General features: G+C 43.8%; 1 protein-coding gene across 1 annotated transcript in view; it reads left to right on the top strand.

Annotated features, from left to right (window-relative positions):
* The window catches only part of LOC143302906 (uncharacterized), a 221,443-nt gene extending 201,299 nt beyond the window's left edge, over positions 1–20,144 (top strand). Inside the window, exon 5 of the mRNA XM_076619899.1 lies at positions 18,517–20,144. Within this exon, the coding sequence (XP_076476014.1) occupies positions 18,517–18,537 (21 nt within the window). The 3' untranslated portion in view covers positions 18,538–20,144. The remainder of the gene's footprint in view (positions 1–18,516) is intronic.
* Positions 20,145–23,526: the final 3,382 nt, after the last annotated feature.

The raw sequence follows: 23,526 nt of genomic DNA on the forward strand, positions 1-23,526 counted from the left end.
GCAGTCGTAATCTAGGCGCTCTTCGAGTGGAGTGCCCCCGAGTGAAGTGCGTTTCACTGTATTGTGCGGCGGTCGCGCCGGATTCGTGGCTCGCAAAGTCCGCATTTGCCGTTTCCACCCTAGCGCCGCGCTTCTTTGCCCGGCTAAATGTGACCTTCGACCTCCGGCACTCGAAGGCGAACATCATAAGGCGCGATTTTCACCGCCTTCTAACGAGCTCCCCTTTTTTCTAAAGCGAAACCGTCTAGCTCGGTGGTAGTCCTGCAAATACTAGTAGCGTTGACCAGTATCATGGGAAACTCGATGAAATAATTCGTAGCGATTATTTCGTTATCGATATAATAGTTAACAAAAAATAGTAATAATTAGAATCATTTACACAAGTAGGTTATGTGGCTTGAATCTAAAAGCTTCATTGCGCTGTGCAGAGTTCAAGGTTGAATTTTAAGTCGTTGAAGCTTCTCCGGCCCAAATAATTCAACTTTACCCTACTTCTACCAAGTACTGTTACATCCCTGACTTTCACTAGTCGCCCTAGAATTTTCTACTATATGTCATTCTCTGTTCGTGCGTGTTATCTCATTAACATAATTCTGTTCTTTCGTAAATTCGGATGTTTATCGTCGTACGCGAATTATCAACCATCGTATACGAACCTGGACTATCAGAAAAATACATCTATCTCTGCTGTCCACCCATCCCCGAATTAAATCGATCAAACTCGTCGGTCGTTCAACGATACAGATTTCAAGTTTCCTTTATATCTTTCTTCGGCGAGTCTCAAGTGTACAACGATCGACAGAGTTCTAAACGAGTCAGCGAGATTTCTTTCTGGACGAGAATGTGTCCGGCTGCGATAACCGTGTTGCTTTTCGATGAAAACTTGAAAAGACCTTTTTTCCCGGGGAAAAAGAGGATCGCGCGAGGGTGGCCAGAATCGACTGGGCCGAAAGTATATTGGACAAGTTGGAGACCGCTATAGACCGATTTCTTACCGAAGTCGTATGAACTCCTGGGTCGTTCGTTGTGTTTCGTCCGAAGAATGCCAGTTCCGTCGTAGTTTGTGCATTCGATGCGTATGTGGCTTTAAGTGGCTACCGCGGTGGCGAGACAATGCCGAAGTTACACGTATGTGCCTGTAAAATGAAAACATTCGGATAAAAAAGTATAAGATGTTTCTACGAACCGTTGAATTACCGGAAAGAAGGGAAACGAACGTTCTCCCCTTGGATGGAAAACTATGTAACAGGATGAAATATATGACGTATAAAACGTACAAGTATAAAGCAGGATATCGGAATTCGTTCAGACGACTTGAGAACCGAGTTACGAACTAGTAACGGTAAAGAATATTCCAGCAACCGTTTCTTGCGTTGTTACTAACATTTCGTTTCGCTGGAAAATGTACATAACGAACAAATAAACGTACGCGCGTTGAAAAAGATGAGAACTTCGTGAAGTTTCCGATCGTGTCTCGCGAGCGAGGTACCGCGTTCGTATTAATACAGAAAGGTCGCTAAAGTGTGTACACCCCGTTACGTTCTTGGCACGGAGAATCGTCGATGTAGCTTCTTCGGAGCCTGTCTTCGTGAAACAAGGTTGCGGAGGAACTGGGTTACGCTGATATGCCGCTTAATCTACGACCTACAATTCCTCTTCTTCCACCACGGTCTTCATCTTACATATCTTTCATCTTACACAGTTGCTACTCCTCCTGCCTCTTTCGCCTTCCCTCTTGACAACCCTGTCTCCTCAAGAGCATTGTTTCCCTTCTGTTTTCAATTATGAAGGCAAACTATGCGACAGAAAATCATGAAACTCGAGCTTCGTTCCAGAACGAACGATACAAACGCTCTTTCCCTCGTTCAAACAGGCACGTCGTTCGCATTTCGATGCTGGAGAACGGTTCGTTTGCGTTCGAAGAGGCGGAGCAACGATACGGCGTTGTTCCAGATGGTCAAGTGATATCAACGATCGCGGAACGAATAGGCAAAGTGTCAGAACGGTGAAATTGGTCGGATGAAACACGCGAAAAGTATGCAAATCATAATGAATACGATCTGTGGTCTGTCCGCATCTGCGTCGTCGGGAACACGCGCGAAACGCGTTCTCCATTCTCCAGACCCCTCCTTCGCCGTTTTGCATACTGATTCGGCGATACTCGTCGTTTTTGAGAGGCGAAACCACCGTGGGGACCAGCTGCCTTCGAGTGGTAAACACCGGCGGTGCTGTGTTTCTTCGAGCAACCTTTGCTCCCTGCGATCCGCTTGCACAGGAAACCATCCCGGAGAGGGTTCTCTCTTTGGCCCAGATTAAGACGCCTTAATGGATAACGAAGTTGCTGGCGTATCGAGGAAACAGGATGTCGATAGTGTTCGTGGTTGAAGGCTTACGAAGGGGCTGCCGAGTGTGTACCGTCTGTTGTTGTCACTCGTTTCTAGAAGGATAACAACGTAGAAGGAACACATCGGAGATCGCGAACGTCTCGATGGTACGATATAGATCAAACATTTTTACGATTACTCTGCGATTTAACTTCTTTCCAAGCAATCTACTTCTCAGAATAAAACGAAGGGTCCCGTAAAAATACGAAAATAAAATTAAGTTTATTATCTGACACGATCGGAAAGGATGGAAGATTTTCCAGTGCGGGAGAAAGGTTCCCATGAACCTTCGAATTCCCGAAAGAAGCAGCGACTTTCTTTTTATCGTCCCTCTCCACAGCTACCTTACCGCTATATCTCAACCGCCGCTAGCTTCTCCTTCTTTTCTTTTTTTTTTTCTTTTTCGCGAAAAAGAGATAAACAAGAGAGGGCCGGGATAGATCTTTCCGAAGCCCTACATGAACATCAACAACGAAGCGCAAATAAAAGTAAAAGAGTCGGGGATCCGCCTAAACGCGCGCCCAACTCGATATAGACTTCCTACCGCCGCTCGACGTTTCTCCACCCTCTTCTCGGCCTGTCTACTCACCGAACCTTTGAGTCTTTTCTGATCCGTGACTTTTTTCTAAAGGGCCGCCAGTGTATGTGGGGGGCCCTTTCGACCGACTGCCCTCGTGTCATTTTGCGTACGTTCAAACACACGCGATACACCGACCCCTTCGCTTTGTATCCGACTCTTCCCTCAGTCTGCTCCACGCTCTTTCTTTTCTTATTCTCTTCGTTTCTCTTCTCTGTTTCAAACTCTATGCCCCCCTTTTCTTTCCTTTTATTTTCTGTTTCAATATCTACTGGTAGAATTTCTTCTAATATGGTTTTCATTTCCTTTTTCCATCGATTTTCTTGCAACGGCTACGAAATGTATAGTTGCACGTACCCTTCTTTCTTTAACGTATTGAATTTTAAAACCTGTAGTCTTCAAATACAACGGCCTGCAAATTTTTCTTTTTCTTTTTTTTTTTTTTATAGCAGCATTCTGATATTCGCGAAATCACGACTTCGTAATTTCATTTGAGAAAAGATAAGAAAGAGTTTCTAAGGTTTTGCCTCGTTCGCTTAACTATCATATGCCGCATTTCGCTGCAATTTCGTGCCGGCCGGTATAAGGATTTACGTGTTAAGGGAGAAGCAACGGTGGATTCCTTTGTGGGATGCCATCGCTTCAGGTACGTCTCTATTATTTTGTAGAGAGTTCTCGATGTAGCCGGTGCTAATCGTTGCCTCGCATGCACGGTAATGTACCGTACAATAACGCTTTTCTTCCGCGTTTCTTTGCCGTCTTTCTTCCGTCGAAAGCTTTCTTCTCGTTCCTCAGGGAAGCACCAGCTGTCTCGGTGGCGATGTAAAAACGTCTATGTGAACAGGAAACTGGAAGACTATCGTTCTCCTCTCCTATACCCGTTGAATCATTCTGCCTGCTCTTTCCACTACACTGTCTCTTCAACGAACCTTGGTAATCTTCGAATAAAGAGATTGAAACAGGCGAACGAGAACGTACATGTACGTTCGTGCAGTCGATCAAACCACGTCCTAAGCGATTTATACCTCTACCTTGCACGTCTTTTTCTGTTTCTTTTGAACAATCGATGCACGAACTTGGAGATCATACAAATAAGCTGCTCCAACAATGGAACACGTCGTTCTCTGCTGCAAGAGATATCTTTTATTAATTTCTTATAAATGCATAAAAATTCACAGTCTAGTAACGGGTGTAAAAATGCGAAGTGACGTAGGAAACGGTCCTCTGATTCTCTTTCTTCTCCCTGTGTTATTAATAACTCGTAAACGATGGAATTAAAGAAAAATTTCCGCGAGAGGAAACATACTGAAAATAATTTTTTCGATGCCATTGTTCCTTTCAATCGATCGTCGAAAGTTCGACGATTGACGACCAACACAGACGTCACCACACGCCGTATCTCGCGTCAAAGTACCGCAAACTAGCACGGCCTTGTGTCTCTATGATGCCATTGGGCCGTAGCGGATCTATCGTTTCGATCAATTCTGATGTATTTCATGGGATTAATTAATTTGGCTTATCTTGGACAAGGGGGTGTAATAGTGAACACATGCAGCGAGAGAGGGTGGTGAAGGTGAGAGAGGCGGCGAGAGAAGATAGAGGCAAAACGGAGCAACGAGCGTGTTCGCGATGTTCACGATTCATCAAAGTCCGTCGAACGTATTTCGATGCTGATTTGCGGTAAACGTAATCATTCCCTTTATTAAATTCTACTATCATAGGCAGCGGCACGGGTTGCCGCAACTACGACTTGCCTCTTGATTTGGCCGCGTATCGAAACCAATCAGGGAAGCGTCCGAAACGGCGGTTTGCCCCCGAGCATGATTCGAATCGCTATCATCTGGAATTGAGTGCAACGATAATACTCTTTGTTAATTTTGGCTCACGTTGCCGTTCCGTATCGGGATCGCAGTTTCTCGTTCTCATTCATACATTCTATTCGTATTTTCTTCTGAACAGTTTCCTGACGTTCTTACCTGAATTAGCCGCGTTATTTTCGACAACGGTCTACCTACGCTTAACGAAGTCGCGACTTTTCAACCTTTCATGATGTTACGTGATTTTTAAAGGACGCCTAGGAAGATTCCAACAGAAATAAACTTATATTTCTGACGTTCGACGATCGAATGTCAAGGTAAACTGTGCTTGGACACGTTCTCTATATCTAGTTCAAGATTCGTGGTTGTAAACGTACGATTCCGGTCTCGAATTCAGTTAGGACGATGGATCATACGACTAGTGTCGTGAACTTACGATCGTTCGTTCCAGTTTTGCGACGTGAAAATCCCGGACATATGCTTTACGTGGCTGGTTTATAGGACAGGAGCGCGTAGTTCATAGGACAGAGCGGGCAGTAGGTATCACCAAAGTGGCAGGAGGTTCAACCTAGAAAGCGACCTATATTTTAAGCATGCGGTTTTATCGCCAGGAATACATTAAGCGACACGACCTGTTCCTCTGGCCGGCCAGGACCCATACGGCCGCGCAAAAACACACAAACACGCCCGATACACACTGATCATTCAATGGAAATTCAGGTAGACCTTCGCAATATACATGGTAAGTTGGCGCGCTTTATGGCATACCCGGTGCTACCTGTGTACGCTCGTCGCTTACGGGGCCAGCACATTTTATCCGACAAAGGTATGGGACGTCGGTTCAGCCAACGGCTACAAGAAAACATTTGCATACAAACGAATCACGTCCGTTTTTTGCGCCCTTCTGCCGTGCTTTCCACGGCAACGACCGCGAGCACAACCGCGAATTTCAACTGTCGCGCTAAATTTCCCTCTGCTTGTTCTAACGGTTTGTCATATCGCGGGCATCTTCCACGTGGTCACTTAGAATTTTTGGATATTTTCTGCACTTCGAATTTGTATCTGCACGATTCAAACGTTTTTTTAGAATCGTACAGCGCGAGTGATATAGAGAAAAAGGTTTATCAGCTGATTCATTGATATCAGTATATTTCTAGCGCGAAATTAAATTGTTTTAAGTAATCGTGATCCCGATTTCTCCCACATATATCGCGACATTCTGTCCATATTGCTTTACAATGTTGATTTTACGAACGAACATCGACCGGTTTCGATACAGTCCCTGATTCAGGCTTCTCCGAATTCATTCTGGCTCACAGATTGCTTTTACGAATTCATCTAGTTAATTCCGATGGTATTTTTACAAATGCGTTAGGTAACGGAGACTGTTATCTTCGGACCATCAAATCAACGAACCAGCTTTGGATCCTTTGTAATCGAACAACAGGGCTTGGAGGATGATTACAGACGAGGGCTGGGGTGGTTGCCTCGATTGCACTACCGCCTAAACGACAATGACCCTCTTTGGTCAATGAATGACCATCAGCTGGCGCGGAGTAATCGCCTGTCACCTACAAGCCACGAAGAACTCTCTATCGCGCCGATCGAAACAGAATAGGGCGCGCGATTCAACGCGGATAAGCTTCGCCGAAGATCAGCCCACTTGTCTGGCCAATTTTCTTGTACCGCTGAATTACCATAAACTCGCTCCCGGCGAGGAACTCTCCCCGAGAGAAAATAAAATACTCTCCGTAGAACCGAGAATTCGATTGTCCCCTGATTTCCGATTCGATTTTCTGCGCTCGTTCAACGATCCTCGCAATTTTTACTCGAGAAAACCATTTTCACGTGTCACGAAAATAAGCGAAGTCTGTGGTGGGAAAGAAACGGTAGCAAGTCACATTTCCTTGCACAGAAAAATAATTTTAAAATTTAATACATCAAACTATCTTAATTATATCGAATTAATATTATTCGTTCGTTACAAAACATCATGAATTTATCATTTGCTCTCGGAAAACATGTCTTTGAACCTATCAAATTATTAAAATATATGTTCTTATCACTAAGTGACAGCAAAGACAGAGAATCGATAGCAACAGACTTATCGTATCTTCTCGTGTGGCCGTCAATTCCTATTACGTTCTTAGAATTTCGCTGTCATTCGTGAGAAGAATTTTAGTTCCTTTAAGAAGATTAGCATAAAATTAAGCTTCGAAATCCCATATATTAACGATGATTTATCAACATTTCCTCTTGCTTAACGATACTTTAACGATAGAGAAATACGACCGACACGAAACTAACTCGGAGAACATAACTCGTAGCTACTACCTACTGGAAGGAAACTCCGTTTTCCGAATCAGTTCCTAGTTTCATGCACCACCGGATGAGATGATGCCGAATAAAATAGAATCTCCACGAAACGTTTGCAATTTCTCGAAGCGGCGTGCCGTGCGCGTTATCGCACATATCCGTAATACGACTCGGTCGGACGTAGTCTGGCGTTGACACGGCGCGTGGTGGTTCGCATCAAGATGCCGGGCCAAGTTCAGGAAAACGGATGTAATTCGGCGCTAGGTAGGTCAGCGACGAAAATAATCGGCGCGAAGGTGAGAGAAACGAGACGCGGTCCGCCCGCTATCACACTAATGTTCGTCGGAGTGTGGTTCTGTGTTCCAGGCTAGAAAGAATCGAGTCACCGTTATTATTTTTCCTCGGACCCCTTTTAACCGTCTCCTACACGGCTGCCTCCTCTCTGACCAGCAAAGAGCCACGGGGTAAAATGATATGTTCCACTGAACAACGACCGTCCAACTATAAGAGACTAGATAAGACAAGATGGGACCGCGGGATACCAGGATCTATATTAACTCTCCTTTCTCTTGGAACGGTTACAGCAGGATGAAACGAACGCTCCTGGAACGCTAATCGTTCTGACCTGTCGCTTCGGGTTATCCGAACGTTCTTAGGTGTGGAGACGCGTAGAGGATAGAAGGATGGACCAAGTTGAAATCCTTATCCTATTGCGTATCCTGGCTCAACTGCTGCTCGGGTTTACGACATGGGCCTCTGAAATTGCTATTTTTGAAAAATGTTTTAGGTCTATCGTTGATTAATTGTCTTTCCTAGCCGGAGGTCAAAGTCTAGGAATTACTTTATGTCCACGGAATTGTACATTTGCAATTAGTAAGTGTGTATAATAGATCTGAGTATGTCGGTAGTCAGTGGCGCGAAATTCCTTCAATTTGACTTTGGACTAGTTTGAGTGGATGTTGGAAAGTTAGACGTGTTATCCGAGGCGGTAAGACCGCCACCGATTCGCCAATTAAATAAAGGTCCACTATTACTCGGTACAAAGGGACGAATAAGTGGAAACATTCGGATTGTTTCAAACGGAAATTTACAATGGCTATTTACACGAGATTCGTTGTAATTTCAATTCATTTATATAATTTCAACGTAGAATAAAGTTGTCAGTGCGCGTCGTTTCCTTTGAGAAGGTTTTTTACGCTCGGACACATCATCGTGCAAATATTATCAATATTCGGACGTTATCTTTAGAACCACGAGCGTTAACAGTATGTGCTTGTCCCACGGTGATACTACGCCACGATTCCCGTGACTATCCGTTTCGTATAAGACGATTGAAATGTCGTATTCGTTAATGAATTTAATAGGGGATAGCGATACCGTAGCCTTACCGGTAATCCGAACCTCGTCACGGCGTAATTGATCGCAGATAAAAGCTACGGGTCAGTAATAACCCGCGTGGTTGCGACGCAATCGAAACGAAGATATCGGTCGGAGGTACCATATCGTCACGTAGTGGAAGATCGTGCGAAACGATTATCGTTCCGATGTTCTCGAGCTTGGGGATAAAGAGCTTATGACTAATAAATGGATAAAACACGTGTGCGAGATGGAATTCGGTCACGATAACGAACGATAACATGTAATACACGTGTACACAGTACAGATAATGTACATTGTTCGCTGCTCGAGTCTTATTAGTCCGCTGATAAATTTTTATTAGATGTCGAGAAAAGTCAATCTTCTCGGAGATGGAATTGAATGTTTTAGCTGAACCAATTCGGAAATAGCATGGTTGAATCGACAACGTAATTTCTATTTTTAAACACCGAAAAATTCTTTCGCGATATTTCTTTTATCTTTCGTGCCGCTTCAGTTTCAAAATATCAGAAGTCGATTTCTTTTCATGGAAATTTGCACGAAATCCAAGGAGTCGTCCCAAAAAGGACCCTCGTCCCACATTTTGTCGTCAACAAAGGAAGCCGCGATTTAGGGGGTTGGTTAGTTCGAATCCAAACCCTTAAATCATTGGGCGAAATGTCGTTAATTACGTGACGAACGGCAGTAATCTGGGCGACCACGAATACTTGAGCTAATTCCATCCCGACCGAGCGACTAAGATCAGGATCATTACAGACCGATTAGACCTTAAGGAATTAATTCAGCTATTGTCTGCGGGATTTCTGTCCGCGCCATAAACCCTTTTGACTGGAGGGTAGGAACCTGCGAGCACTCGCGCTAGAACGTCGCTCGGTTTTCCTATCTCTCGACTTCCTTTCACCCTTTCTCGTATCAGAGCCAGTTCATTTATTCTCGCCACCCGGAGGCTATTGTGATCTCCGGTTGCGTGACCGATTATCGCGTCGTCAATCGCTGCCGGGGATCTTAAATCTGGGAATCGGTCGTTTAATTTCTGTTACGCAACGGGATCCGTTGCTGATTTACCGGCTGATCGCTCGCCGACTCTCTAATAATAGAACAAAGCAACTGGAGTAGATGGATTCCGAACGCGTCGCGACCCCGCAATTAGATACCTCGATCTCTTCGTGTAACGATAGAAGGAAATGAAACTTAACTTGGTGATGCTGCCTCTGTAGAGATTCGAAAATAACAACGGTGAAATCTCGGTGCGTGATTACGCTTTTCAAGGAATTAATCTTAACCGTAAGATGATTTAAAGAACAATATTGCTTATAAGATAAACACCTTGCCATACTAAACGCGAAAGTTGATTATAATTATTAATTAATCAATATTTCTCGGACATAGAAATTTTTTACTTTCTCGATCGTAATAAAGAATTTTTAAATTGTACCAGTTTTAACCAGCTGTATACGAAACACAAAGAATCTCTGACGTTTGATATTAATTATATACAAAAATAACCCGTCAATTAAATATTGTATAATTAATTCAATGAATAATATCGGTTACGTTTAACACGTATAAAAAATCACGAAATTTGCGTTCCATGAACTATCCACGAGAGGAAATAAACACGATATCAAGATGTACAAGATCCGTGTAACGAAACGAGAGACATCATCGTCAACGCGTTTCAATCTCGATAGTTTTATCAGCGTTGCCCATCCCCCAACGACAATAGGGAAAGGACAATATAAGATAATCCAGGGAATAAAGTCAGTTTCATTGCTTTCCGCGTCGATCTGATAGCGTACGTTCGCACAGGCGTCGAGTGCCTCGAAATCGGACGGGTTTAAACTCCCTGCGCGGCCTACGAGAGAAATTTAAGACGTCCATTGTTCCTGCCGCTCGAATTTACAGGGGTTGTAAACCGCTTTGAGCTACGACACGTTGCAACGCCACCACCACCGTCGTTCTGACATCATCCCTATCAACGGCCACGCTTTAATTAATGCGTTCTGTATTTTATACGACGGACCAGCAGACGAGGGTAACGTACTCCGCGATTATAAGACAAGTGCCTGTCCTTCGACCATCTAGCTCTAACACCGTCTGTGAAATCGGAATCAAAGTTCCTTACATTTGTAAAAAAAAGATAAAACAGCAACCAGATAATCGCAGATACACGACTCGTAAATGAAATGCAATAGAATTAAAGGCTTCTCACAAAGTGTAAAGTGTAATAGAATTTACAACCTTTGTTGAGAATTGTGGATCTTAATCGCCGAAATAAAAGTAAAGGAACACTAAGACTACACTTAGAATTTATATCAAAATAGTTTTAGATTTATTTAATAAACGATTCCCAGGATCTTCGTCGATATAAATTTGCACGCGTCTCAGCACTCTGTTTGTTTCGCCATCTTCTATACCAGACTGCCAACGGAACAGTTGCATTCGTCTGTTTTTCGAGACGCTGTGCATATACATACTTCTATACACTCGTATTCACATACGCGTGTCACTACTACGCGGCTGATTTAGTCTAGCACACAAAATTATATGTAAACCAATAGCCCTTTTTAAAGATTTTTGGAGCAGATATTATATTTATTTTAAAACTGAGTATTCGTTAAAATTATATGGGAATATCATTTAACTTGATACTTTATGCAACAATGATTGTACATCATGTGCTGAGTTATATTAAAATTCATACTATAAAATATATATAAAATTCTAAGTTAGTGATCTACATGAGATACTGAAGTTTCATCAAAAATGAAACTTTTCCCTGAGACTTTTGAACGAGAATATAAATTTAAAGAGGCTGTCGATATAGCATGATTTTCCCACTGGCCTTATAATTAAATTCTTTAATTCCATTCAATTCGTCGTTTCACTTTCCAGAAATCTTATCCACTCACCCTTCGTTGCAGTTTAAAACCGTCAAAAATCCGCCGTCCTAAATCCGGTCGAATTCTTGCAGAATCGTTCTCAAGCCACTTCTTGAAAACGGTGCTGAGAGGTTGAGGATGGCATCGAATAGAAAGCGACAATAAAACGCGACCTTCATGAGGTAATCTCGATTCGAACTAGCCGGGAAGGCCAGGCCGAAGAAAAGGCAGGACCCTCGTGGAAGCGCGAGAGGCACGCGTAACGCGTACCAAGGGATATTTCTGACGAGGGGTGCAAAGTCACGGGCATCGGGTCGGGAGAGTCTTAGCTATCTGGAAGGGAGGGCCGATCCCCCGGGGCCGATGGAGGAACCGCATTCCGTGTAAGCGGACCTTCTTCACGACCACTTCGGCTCGCGAAATAGCGATGCCACAAACCTCGGAGCGGACACGGACAGGTCGCCCTACGGGAAATTCTCAGCCAAGGTGGCGAAAGGGACCGACTAATCAGTGCGCCCATTGTGCGAATCACGACTCATGGAAGTTATCGCTCTCGTGGTTTGCGACTTGGATTTCACGCGATCGTCTCTAACAAGGTAAGAGCCGGATTGTTAACTGTGATCATAGAGTTTAGGGGATCGAGCAGAATTTTCGTGCTTTATACAATTTAAAGATTGTAGTCTCTGGACATTCGGCGAAACCAAAATCTATCGACGAAGACGGTGAATAGATATAATTAAACGAGAAATATTACCTGTTACTTGGCCTGTTAATATCGTTTGTTTCTGCAATAAAATCGTTACCTGTTTCGCGACACCGAGTCGTTTAAACGAATAACAATGAAGTGGAAAGTCGTAGAAAGTTGCAAGTAGGAAGTTTTCAATTTTTCTGCAGTAAGGAACATTGAAGATGTCGAACAAGACGAGAACATTTCGAGATCCTTCGAAGAATCGTCAGGATTTTTGGTTATCGAGAGAGCGAAGCGTGTGCCTGGATGCAACAATGGTGGCCATCCTTGGCGTCTCTTCTTTCTTTTCCATGCGTCTGCGCGGCGCGACAAAAGCAACAAATCTGCTCTTTGGCAAACAAAGAGAGGCTGAATATGAACCGTTGCACCACGTTCGCCCATAGACACATTGTTCCATGGTCGCGGCACAACAATCTAGAAATTGTACTTTCGCGACAAGGGAGAAAAGAGGAGGAGAAGAAAGAAAGGAAAAAGAAGCAAGAGTAAAAAAAAAGGAAACATAGAAAGGAAAATGTCAAAGAACGAGCGATGAAAATAGCTCACCTGAAAAAACGATGAAGAATATCTATTACGGGGCGCAGGATATACCAAGTGTAGGCGTAATTACTCTTTAAAGAGGCTGTCCACCGGCTGGAAAAGCGAGACCCCTCAAACCGTGACGTTTGTTATCCGAATGGCAGCGACGACAGGGCGCGGGACAACGCGAGCCACGACAATACCGTCGCAAAGCCCACTCTCTTCTTTTCCACGCGTCTGTGCAGCGCGACAAAAGCAGCAGCCCCCTTCTTCGCGGCCGCAAGTGTGCAGAGGAAAGTTAGTCTCTGTGTCTAGCCATCTGCCTCTTCGCCCAGTTGCAAATCGCTACCCGTCTGCGTAACAATTTCGTCGTGATAAACGGTCCTTTATATGCCACGATATAAGCCACCACACCATTTCGCGATAATTTTTGGTACACTGTGGCGATTGGCGTCATATTTCGTTGGAGCAAGCGTCGTACGAAATATCATAGAAATTGATCTTGAAAAAGGATGGAAAAGTAGGTGATAAATTCATTTATTTGCGAATTCGTTAATCGTAGGTACTTTACAAGATGGTGGGAATAATAAGAATTTTAATTGTCTGTCAATTAATTAATAATTAGCTGTCAATTAGATACTAAAATATAAAGAATGGATTAAAGGAATAAATTTATACCTACGATACGTGTAACAATACCACTTGAATGAAATGACAGGACTTGACAAAACACGAGTTGTTCGAGAGAATTAATTACATTTCTGACGTTCAGTTTGCCATTAAACGTTACAACGAAAAAGTCCGATTTAAAATACCGTACCGTGTCATTGTACATTTATCAATTATCATATTGTACAATTAAGAATTGAAATTTCGAAAAAACGACTTTTCAGATCTGCCGTAGGTTTCTTCTGTATACGCGAGTCGATATTCCGCGATAAATTCGTTAACCCTCTTTGGAGAACGGTAAGCGGATTTCTGCCAATTTCTTTTCCTAGTGGACCAAAATTAGCCGTCCCGTCCGGTGTGAATCCGGTTGCTCAGTCGAAGCGCGGGCAAACGAGAGATGCTCGTTTACGAACGTTTGCTCGTCTCGGTCGTGATTGCAGGAAAAAATTCGCGAAAAGGAAAATGTGTTTGCCCGTCCGTTTTGAGTGTGCTCGTAAAATCGTCGCACGACCGAATGCAATCAGGTTGGATTAAACGTTGATACTTTCTAGCTGCGTGCCACTTCTCCTCGTACCGCTCCCTCTCTTTTTATTCCTCTCTTTCCGTCCCTTATTCTTCTCTCTACTCTTCCTTCTTGTTCGCTGCGGTAAATCTAACGCAGCGACCCGCGATCTGGGTCAACGGGGATCGCACGGTTTTACGGGTCGCCGACATTTAAACAGCGATTCGATTGCCAACGAGATTTTTGAATTGGATACCCGATGAAATTAGAATCTATCCGAACAACGTCGATACGCGTTCGCATGCTCGTTAAGATTGAAAGATCTGCAGGTTCGCCTCCGGGAATTCATATTCTTTTTCGACGATACTCTGCCGGGGGTGAAGGCCAGTCCCTCGAACGCCTCGTTCTATTCCACGAATCAGTGAATCACGTTGCAAACCAGCTGGAACTAATCGAACAGTAGAAACTTTGAATGTGTTAACCGTGAAATTTGTTTGAAACGAAGTCGGAACAGGAATGGGTACTTTTTTAAATTTCGAACAGGATCGTGGAATATGGCGTGTATATGAATCGTGGCACGACGGTGTGAAACATACGTGAAAGGTTAAAAGTATGGTACGATTATAGAACGAGTTAGTTGGACCAGAGAGAGAGAGAGAAAGAGAGAGAGAGAGAGAGAGCGAGCTATTAAAAATATTCGGTGACGTATCGATTGTTCGACAAACTGTTGGACGCCGTAAAATCGCGCTAAATTTGCAGCAAGCGCTCGATCAACGTCACGAAAGAGGGTTTTATCTTGTCAAAGGGGGCGCGATTATGGTCATTTACAAAAAGGCTGTCGTCGGCAACGATGGAAACAGCGAAATCGCTTCTTTGTTTCGCCGGTCTGGCCAGCAATTCTCCCCCTTTGTTTAATGCCTTTACGACGTTTCCCATCGAAATCAAACGTTCCCCGCGATCGAGAGTCGGATGATGCAAGATGAAAGACGATGGGGGTGGCTGGGAAGTCTGTCAGAAAAGGCGAGAGGGAGGGAGTTAAAGCAGGTATAGGTAATGTACCAAAATTGCTTTACCGCCGGTCCATTTACGGAGATGAAAAGCACTCTCTGCCAAGTACACCGGTGGCTCCAGCCAGGGTTCACGACAGCCCAGAAGCGTCGTATCCCGCCTCTGCCCTTCTGATGTTGGGTACTGCGACGTCCAACCCCTCTCAATTTCAGTTTGAAGCCAACCCTTTCACCAATTTGCCGACATTGCCCGGTAGAAGAACTTTTGGCATAGCATTGTCGTTGACGTCGATACCGTGTAACTTCTCTTCAATCAAGCTAATCACAAACAAATGTGGTCCCTGTTACGCACTCCTTTTGCTGCCTGATTCCCTATTCGAAACGTCAACTTTTTAATACAATAAGCTCCAATAATTCAATTACGAATACACGTCACGCATTTAATTCTTTTTCTTTCAAAACTTTTAAACGAAACACGTGTGATTTTTAGTAGTAAACGATCTTTAAACAAATAAAATATAGTTACTAGCAAGCGGCTCACTGTGCTTATTTTTATCTTTAATACCCTTTTTCAATATGATGGAAACAGAAAATTATTTTTGCGGAATCGTCCCTTAACGTGCAATTTCGGCAGGAACAATACAAATTAGTCGTGTCGGATCCATAGCCTGATTCTTAAACAATGATTCCACTGGCGTTTAAATAATGATCGTCCGTCGAACGAACGGAGGGCGATCCGTGGGATCAGGTGCGCCAAAGAAAACTACCACCAGAAATGGATTGGTGCGAGTTTCGGAGGGCCTCGAGGTCGATTAGGGTGAAGCCAAACGGGAGATACGAGAGATTTCTCGAAGAGAAGCGACGGAGGCCATCGACGTCGATTTACCGAACGTCGATTCTATTGCTCGGTCATTTTCCTCGATCTTCTTCTCGTTTGATGGCTGTCTACCACGTAGAAACAATAACGTCTGACTCTATTCATTAACCTCCCTCATGAAACTAGTCGGTGTCGTTGAACTGCATCAAATTTCTAATCGCTTGGAACATCGATAAAACAAATTTGCGGAAGGAAATTTAAATTGTTTTCCAGAAACGTTTGCGCAAGATTACAACTGGAATAACACGGTTTACATTTCATCAAACGGCGTAACTCGTTTTGGAATTGCCAGCGTACAGGCTATGTAAAAGTTGGAACCGCGAAACGACCAGTAACTTTTGCTGTACGCGTGACCGCCTATAATTCACGGACTTTTAGGCGGGAAATGGTTGCAACTTCGGTCGGACGATTTGTAAATCGGGCACAACTCAGCGTCGAACTGCGTTTCCCGTTTGTCGGCACGAGAACGATCCCAAAAAGCGCTCCGCCGGACGAAGCCGTTGGACGCACCGCGAATAGCGCTGTTTCGTGCAAAAGATTTGTACATGTAACGCGCTTTTTTGCTCTTTTTTTTTTTTAGAAATTAATGGAAACTGGAATTGACAGGTGTCCAATCGTTGTATTTTCATGGCGAACCGCTATACCGGTATCTTTATCGTTATCACAGGTGTTGCGTTTCAATTTTTCTTTTTATATTTTTTTCACGTTTTCCCTTCCTTTTTTCATTTTTTTCTACTTTTTTTTTAGTTTTTTATTGAACGCATAAAACGGTAAAAAAACGAACGCATCGGTATCGATCGGCAGTCACATTTCTTTTTTTTTTTTTTTTTGGCCGATTCACTCGCGATTATTTATTGATGAGTGCTTTTAATTCGAGCAGAAACTGCATCCGCGCGTCGACGTAATCGAGGATCGATACGCAACACCGACAGTTTCCCATCTAAATTCCCGTGAGTCCTTGATCCTGTCGACGCTCGACAACAGTTTCGGAGCACCACTATAACTGATGGACTTTTTATTTAATTACGCGCCGCGCACGCATCTGTGTACTCCTTCTTGTTGGCTCGATGCCTGGAAAGTATCGGCGCCATGGGGATTCACCCTTACGTTGTTGCCGCCTAATCGGACGTGAGACAATCGACAACTAGCTGCTACGCTTCCTATCTTTTTTCCCTCGCTCTCGTCTCGTATGTCGCGTTAAGATAACAGACAAGTATTAATTTGCTTTTATGAACTGTTAAAAAATACCTGCTTTATACCCCTTTATAGTAATCATTTTTCTTACTAAGTTGCCCATTCTCTTTCAACGGTTATGGCTCGTATCGCTGAATCCTATTTTTTAAATTTAGGAAAAATATTTTACAATATCGTAACATTTGTTATAGTTTTGAATAAACACGAGGAAAATAGATATAAACGATACACATACCGCTGTTACATTGTTCACAAATGCAACTATGTAGTTGAAACAAGATCCTTCGGAACGTTTCGATCGGCAATTACCGGCCGAAACGTACGATGCGTTCATAAATGAACGAATAATTCGCGCGTCTCGGATCCTAGCCGGGCCAGAGGCCGAATGAAAGGATCGCTGTTATTCCGTGAAATTCAACGTCGCGTCGAATATACCGATAGCAACCGGCTGACCGCAGACCGTCGAATTTAATTTCATAAATGGCTACCGTTGATAACCAGAGCGGCAGTGTTTGGTAGTGAACGACTACATGCAAACAATCGTATCGAATTATTTGCTCGTATTCTTTCATTCAATCGAATCGCGATCGATGAGCCTTTCGCTTTTTACATTTAAAATATATAATTCACAGATAACATTAGAGACTGGAACAGGTATTATCAGAATGTTCCTTGAAGAAACGTGGTTCGCCGAAATATTCCAACATTCGTAGGAAACTTTTACGAACACATTCTGCGTGTTATACGAAACATTTTGAAATTTCATTGGCGATGTAAAGAGAAAATCGAACTATCACGATCATATCGATAATATTTGAAACAATTCCGTGAATTCACTGCGAATGAAATTTTAAACTATTTTACACAACACTCACGATACATACACAGAAAATTTGGATGTCGATAAATGTTGAAATACTTTCTTCAGCCGCTTTTAATTCGACGAATTAAAGAAAATTATTTTATGTTATTACGAAAATGTCTGTTCAAGGAGTTGGTACTATACGTAATATTGTACTTTCTGCCGAAAAGTCGAAAGATAGAAAAGCGTTCGCGTAACCAGTGTCACGTGATCGCGTGTACGGAAGTCGGAGCCGGGGCAGCTGATCACCGGCTATGAAATTTAATTTCATAAATGGCAATCGGAGGCACACGAATTCATAGTCTGTTTGCTCGTACGCAGTGTGTACAAACACCGGTGGTAACGTAATACGTATTACCCGCGGCTATCCTGGTCCGCTCGTGTCCGTTTCGCGTACACCGATCGCGATTGCGGCCGATCGAAATCACGAGGCCGCGCGGGTTCGTCTTCTCCATCGGTCGATAATTACTTACGCCTGGCAATTAGGTAATGGACAAGAGGAGAGAAGGGGAAGGAGGAAGGGATGGGACGTGCAAAGAGACAGAGAATGAGAAAACGAGAGGAAGAGAAGGACAAAGGAAACACGACCGCGATCAATCGTCGTGTCAAACGAATCCATGGTAGGCGCGCGATCGCCGACGTGTCTGGCATTTTTATTCTCCGCGCCACGGATGGAAAAAGCCGCGGTCTCGGTTTTCCCCGACGACGCACGCAAACCTCATAAAACGAATAAAAGCGGGGCCCGTCCATGCGTGCTATCGAATGAACCGAATTCTTTTACGTTCCAGCGAACCCGGGGATCGTACTGACTAAGGCCGAACCAAGATTTCCACCCGGATACTGAAGAAAGGAGGGGAGTATACGGCGAACAACCACGGGAGCTTCTTTTATGCTCTGCAACTTTCTGGAAGAGAATTATGTAAAAGCGTTATCGTTTTATCCCGACGTTGCTCGATGGTGAGGTTATTAAAGTCCAAGGGACGAAGTACTGGATCGGAATCCAAGGAGATTCGACACGTGTGTACGACAAATGCGTGATTATAGAAGCCGTATCGACCGTCGAGGAGAAGCGAAAGCGGAAGTGGTTCTTTTTTGACGAGTCACGACTGAAATTGTACAACTCGTAACGAATTACCGAAAGGTAATTCCTTCGCTTTGGGTGATTTGATAGGAGCTACACGGATGATGGATAGACGAAGGTGAAAGTTTACCGTATGTGGCGTTATTTCTTTTTCTTTTTTGTCGGAACCTCGAGGATATATAAAAAAAAATCTGACGAAATACCATGATCCGAAGTATGACGGACAGTTTCGACAAGCGATTAAAATTCGCGACGCGACGGTTCTATGGCCGACCGGTCATCGATCGACAAACGTCTCTCCTATTCCTGTACGGCTTCGCTCTGTGATTATTTGAATGAAGCAAAAATGGCTAGCAGCACGCGGCCGAGCAGCGTCAAAAAGGTGGCTGGTATAAATGAATAAAGCAATTTCTCGATCGACTGATGAAAAGCACTTCCATATAATGATACTGATGAAAATTGCCGCTTTCGTTTGACTTATGAAGCATTAAACTGAGTTTAGAAGCTTTTGCCTAGGTCGGCCGGCATCGAGCGGTTTTTCTAAAAATAAAACCGGTAAATAGGCTGGAGGCTCGTCCCTCGGAAAGAGTTTTCCCGGTAGCGTTTTCCTTTAATGAGACCATTCACCATTACCTCGGCCTTTCCTTTTTTCACTCCCTTCCTTCACCACCCGCCAGGTGGCAGTTTCAAGCGCAAAAACTAGGAGCTTTGTACATGTCAATATTCCACGTCTGTTCATAAAAGACGACTCGTGTGTCTCGTCGCACCAAAGGTGGAGGAACGTTAAATCGGGCACAAGGGTAAAAGAGTAACGCGAACTAGCGGGGATCTATTAAAGGAGGATCAAGCTGCGGGAAATTGCGAGCTGAAAAGGTGGTGTGTCGTAGCTAAAATTATCGAGCCTCGACGAAAAACCGCTTATCTAATCGTTGATAGAAAAAAATTGTCTTCCAATTACTCTTCCTCTTTTAGAAACAAACATAACGTAACGTAAGTAATAAAGTCACGCGATATCATTGTACAGCCACGTTGGGTGTCAATTAACATCAGATTTCTCCGTGTACGAGAAACTTTTACGAGAGAGTGAAAGAACATGGAGGCGCGTCGAGGCCCTCACAAAATAGAACGTAACCACGTACACGATTCGTGAACGTGCTCAAATATTTATCGTAGCCTGCACTGGAATCGGAACGACGTACGATCGGTTGTAAATCGACAATAAATGCGCGGCCAACACGAAGGTTTAACTATTAGATAACAGCGGCGCACGTTTCGAAGCAAACCGTCACCATCGACCAGCTTTCCTTGCTTCCTCGCTGGCAAATAAAATCCTGACGGAAACGTATTCGATCACGTATCAACCCTTCGTCTGGTCTATGATCTGGCCCACGCGTATCCTTCTCTCGATGATTTCATCGCTCTATCGAAATCGTTTCATTGAAATCGTTCGTATATGATTTGCAGACGCCGCGAAATTTTTCGTGATCGTCACGAGTAATTAAGGAACCGGCATGCAAAGAGGGACGAACGACGAGAGCAAGATTGGCTACAGGATGAAAAACGACGAAGGAGCACGAGCTACGCGTTCAGCTATAGCTTGGTGTTACAGGGACCACGAGTACGAATGGTAATTTCAATCTGTAAGGATTATCCGGATAACCGAGGTAATCGATATTTATATCGAAGTCAGAGGCGTGGGAGGCAACGGAGAAAGGATCTAGCGACTGAAGTGACGTTGGAGGAACGGGCTTAAGCCGCAGATATTGTGATTCCCGAACCTTTGCGGAAATACTTAAATGCCGGATACATTGTAACCTTCGTCCAGGTATTTCGTCGGTGGATTTTTTGAAATATCGATACCTGTTTACTCGCGGTCTACGAGATGAGCCTGTTGTATTATACGCGTATGAAAGGAACGATCGTTAAAATACAGGAAAGAATTTCTGGATCGTTCGCTTTTCCCTCCTCCCGTTGTTAAATGGTACATCGAAAAATGTATTTCCGCGAAATATACGGCTGTCCAATTTACCATCCGTTTCCGCTCTGCCCGATAGACATTCTTATTTTGTTTGTATAGCCTATACTTCGCTGTTGTTTGCTTGGTTACGCGATATTTGCACAGAATCATGAACTCCAATTATATGCGGCAGAGGAAGAACGAAACACATGGCTGTACGTTAGGGTCACGGATGCCCGGAGGCTTGTTATTTCACTGAAAACCGTTGTATCTCAAGATCTTCGATCGTCGGAGAAGCCTGTAAGATTACCTCGTCGAAAATTTTGAAACAATATTTGTGAAACCGGCCTAACCTAATAGACAATAGCTAAACCAGCCTCTCGCACATACTCAGCCAACCTTTCAAATCGTCAATATCGACGACTATTTAGTATACCGTCACTTTATTCGCTTTGTCTTCAACTATCGCCCTCTTCGTCCTTCTCATTAATTTTAAACCATCCACGAAAGAATCTCCTAAAGTTCCCACACAAATGAATCGTCGGGAGAGAACGAAAATGAAATTTCTCTTAAATCCCATCGAATCGACGCAGGATATCGATCTATCAAGGATCAGAGAAAACCTGGGTAAGGCGCTTCCGACGAAGAGAAAACAAAAGAGCTCGGTGACTTTATGGTCGTGGCGGTTTGAACGTAAAAATCTATCAACAGACCCTTCTCCTGAAGAACGACACGGGGAGATGAAGTGGCGGGTGTGGGTGGGTGAAAGGCAGCCGCGGGCGAGACAGCACAGCCACCCCTCCGCAACAAGCGGTATTGACGAAATTGATTGCGGAGGGTGTATAACCGAGCTTCGCTTCGTGCGGGGTGGCGCTACCCGTGAGGCTGTCCGGGGGAAGAACGAAGAGAGGGTGAAGGGTCCCGCTCATCCTCCCTGATACTCCCGTTACTCCCCCGCCGCTAAAACGCAAAAGGGTGAGAAAACATTGTTACTAGCAGTTACTCTTGCGCCGCTCCCTACCACCGAGACCCTCGGTTCGTAACCCGCCGCCGATTCCACCCTCCTACAGACGGTCTTCCAGTGCCACGCACGTGTTACACAGCCCCCGGGGATGAGCGGCGGAATTGAACGGATGTAGGAATCAAGAAGAAGAGACGAGCAAGAAGGACGAATGGAAGCCTTAAGGGCAACGACTACGTCGCAAGTCACAGACGGATCGTTTCTTTTCTCACCTGCAACCACCCTCCTCCCCTCCTCGCGACATCTTTCTTTCCGAACTTTTCGGATCGTCAGAATCGAGTTGAAATACCTCCGGGTCATGAAACTCGATGCGGAGTATCGCAAGATCGAGGAACTCGAGACGCGGCGTTTACGAGTTGCGAGCTCCGCAAATCGGGACAGTTGGATGTCACGGGACACGGATTGGGACAGCGAGAATATAACTTGAACGCTTAGGCTATATTTTGAGGCATGTTCGGAGAATTTGAGATCAATGAACTTGAGTCAAAGCAATCTAGCGTTAATTAGAGTTCGATATCAGAATGTTCCGATTCGGGCGTCATGTAATCATGGAATTTGAATCGTCAGGTGGTATTTCGATTCCTCGACCTCGCTATCCTATTTTGGATCCGAGATAATCTCGATCCTGTTCGAACCATGTGATTAATATCGTGATTATTCCGAAGAGCTATAAAGGCCAATAAGATTTCATCATCGTTCTATTTCTACTTTGAAATTAATCCACTTTCTGACAGATTGAAACAATGGCATAATAGATGTATATCTCATAATTTAAGAAGCAAATATTGGTCTCTAATATTTGATAGAAATCCAGAACGTGAGGCGAATTTATTCGTTCGTTATTGTTTCCGCGGGTTATTCGATTTCCATCGAGAACCATTTACGGCCTCATCGTTCCGATAAACTCCGCGGCACGGCGCGTTTATCCCAAACAACGTCATCGTGCTCGATCGAATTAACGTACTGCATCATTAATGCGCAATAACTGAAAAATAAGGCCTGCACACACACACACACACGAACGGGCCACGTACTCTCAATTACCGTGAAATCACATTTTTCCGCTGTTTAATCGTCCGGATCGGTACAATTAGGTCGTGGATACCAGTGACCCATTAAATTTCCGATATACATAACAACGTTGGTGCAGAAAACTCTGCTTAATTTATTTCACCGCTGACCTATCGTCGAAAACTGACCTCATCCCTGTTCCTATTTGTGATACAACCGATACAATTAAAAACTCAATCGCTATCCTTTGGAAGAAACGTTACCAATGGATTTGCTCCCATCGTCTTAAAACAACTTCTCTTATCTTTTATTTCATAGTATATCCTTATCATTGTTTAAAGAAATCTGATTGTTAGTTTTGCTTTTCGAGTTTCTCACGTAACAACCAACCCTATTGGACGTTCGCTACTGCTCACAAATATCCAGACACTTTGCTCGATTTGTCGTAATAATATTTGACGATTTGACCAAAGCTTGACAAGTTTCATCACTGCGTTTTTAAACAATCGATTCAATCGGATTATACTATACCGTTACGCGTAGATTATGAGAAGTAAAATCGTTGTATTTTTATTCGACCGTAACCCATAATTCAAATGCATCTTATCAAAAATACACAAGCGTCTGGATATCTTTGCGCAGTAATGTATATTGTATTTTCATCTTCACGGAGAGAAGGAAGAAACGTTAGACGGGGCGGAATTAAGGCGCATCCTGCGAGAAAAATA

This window comes from Bombus vancouverensis, chromosome 7 (genome assembly GCF_051014615.1).
Source record: "Bombus vancouverensis nearcticus chromosome 7, iyBomVanc1_principal, whole genome shotgun sequence".
NCBI lineage: Eukaryota > Metazoa > Arthropoda > Insecta > Hymenoptera > Apidae > Bombus > Bombus vancouverensis.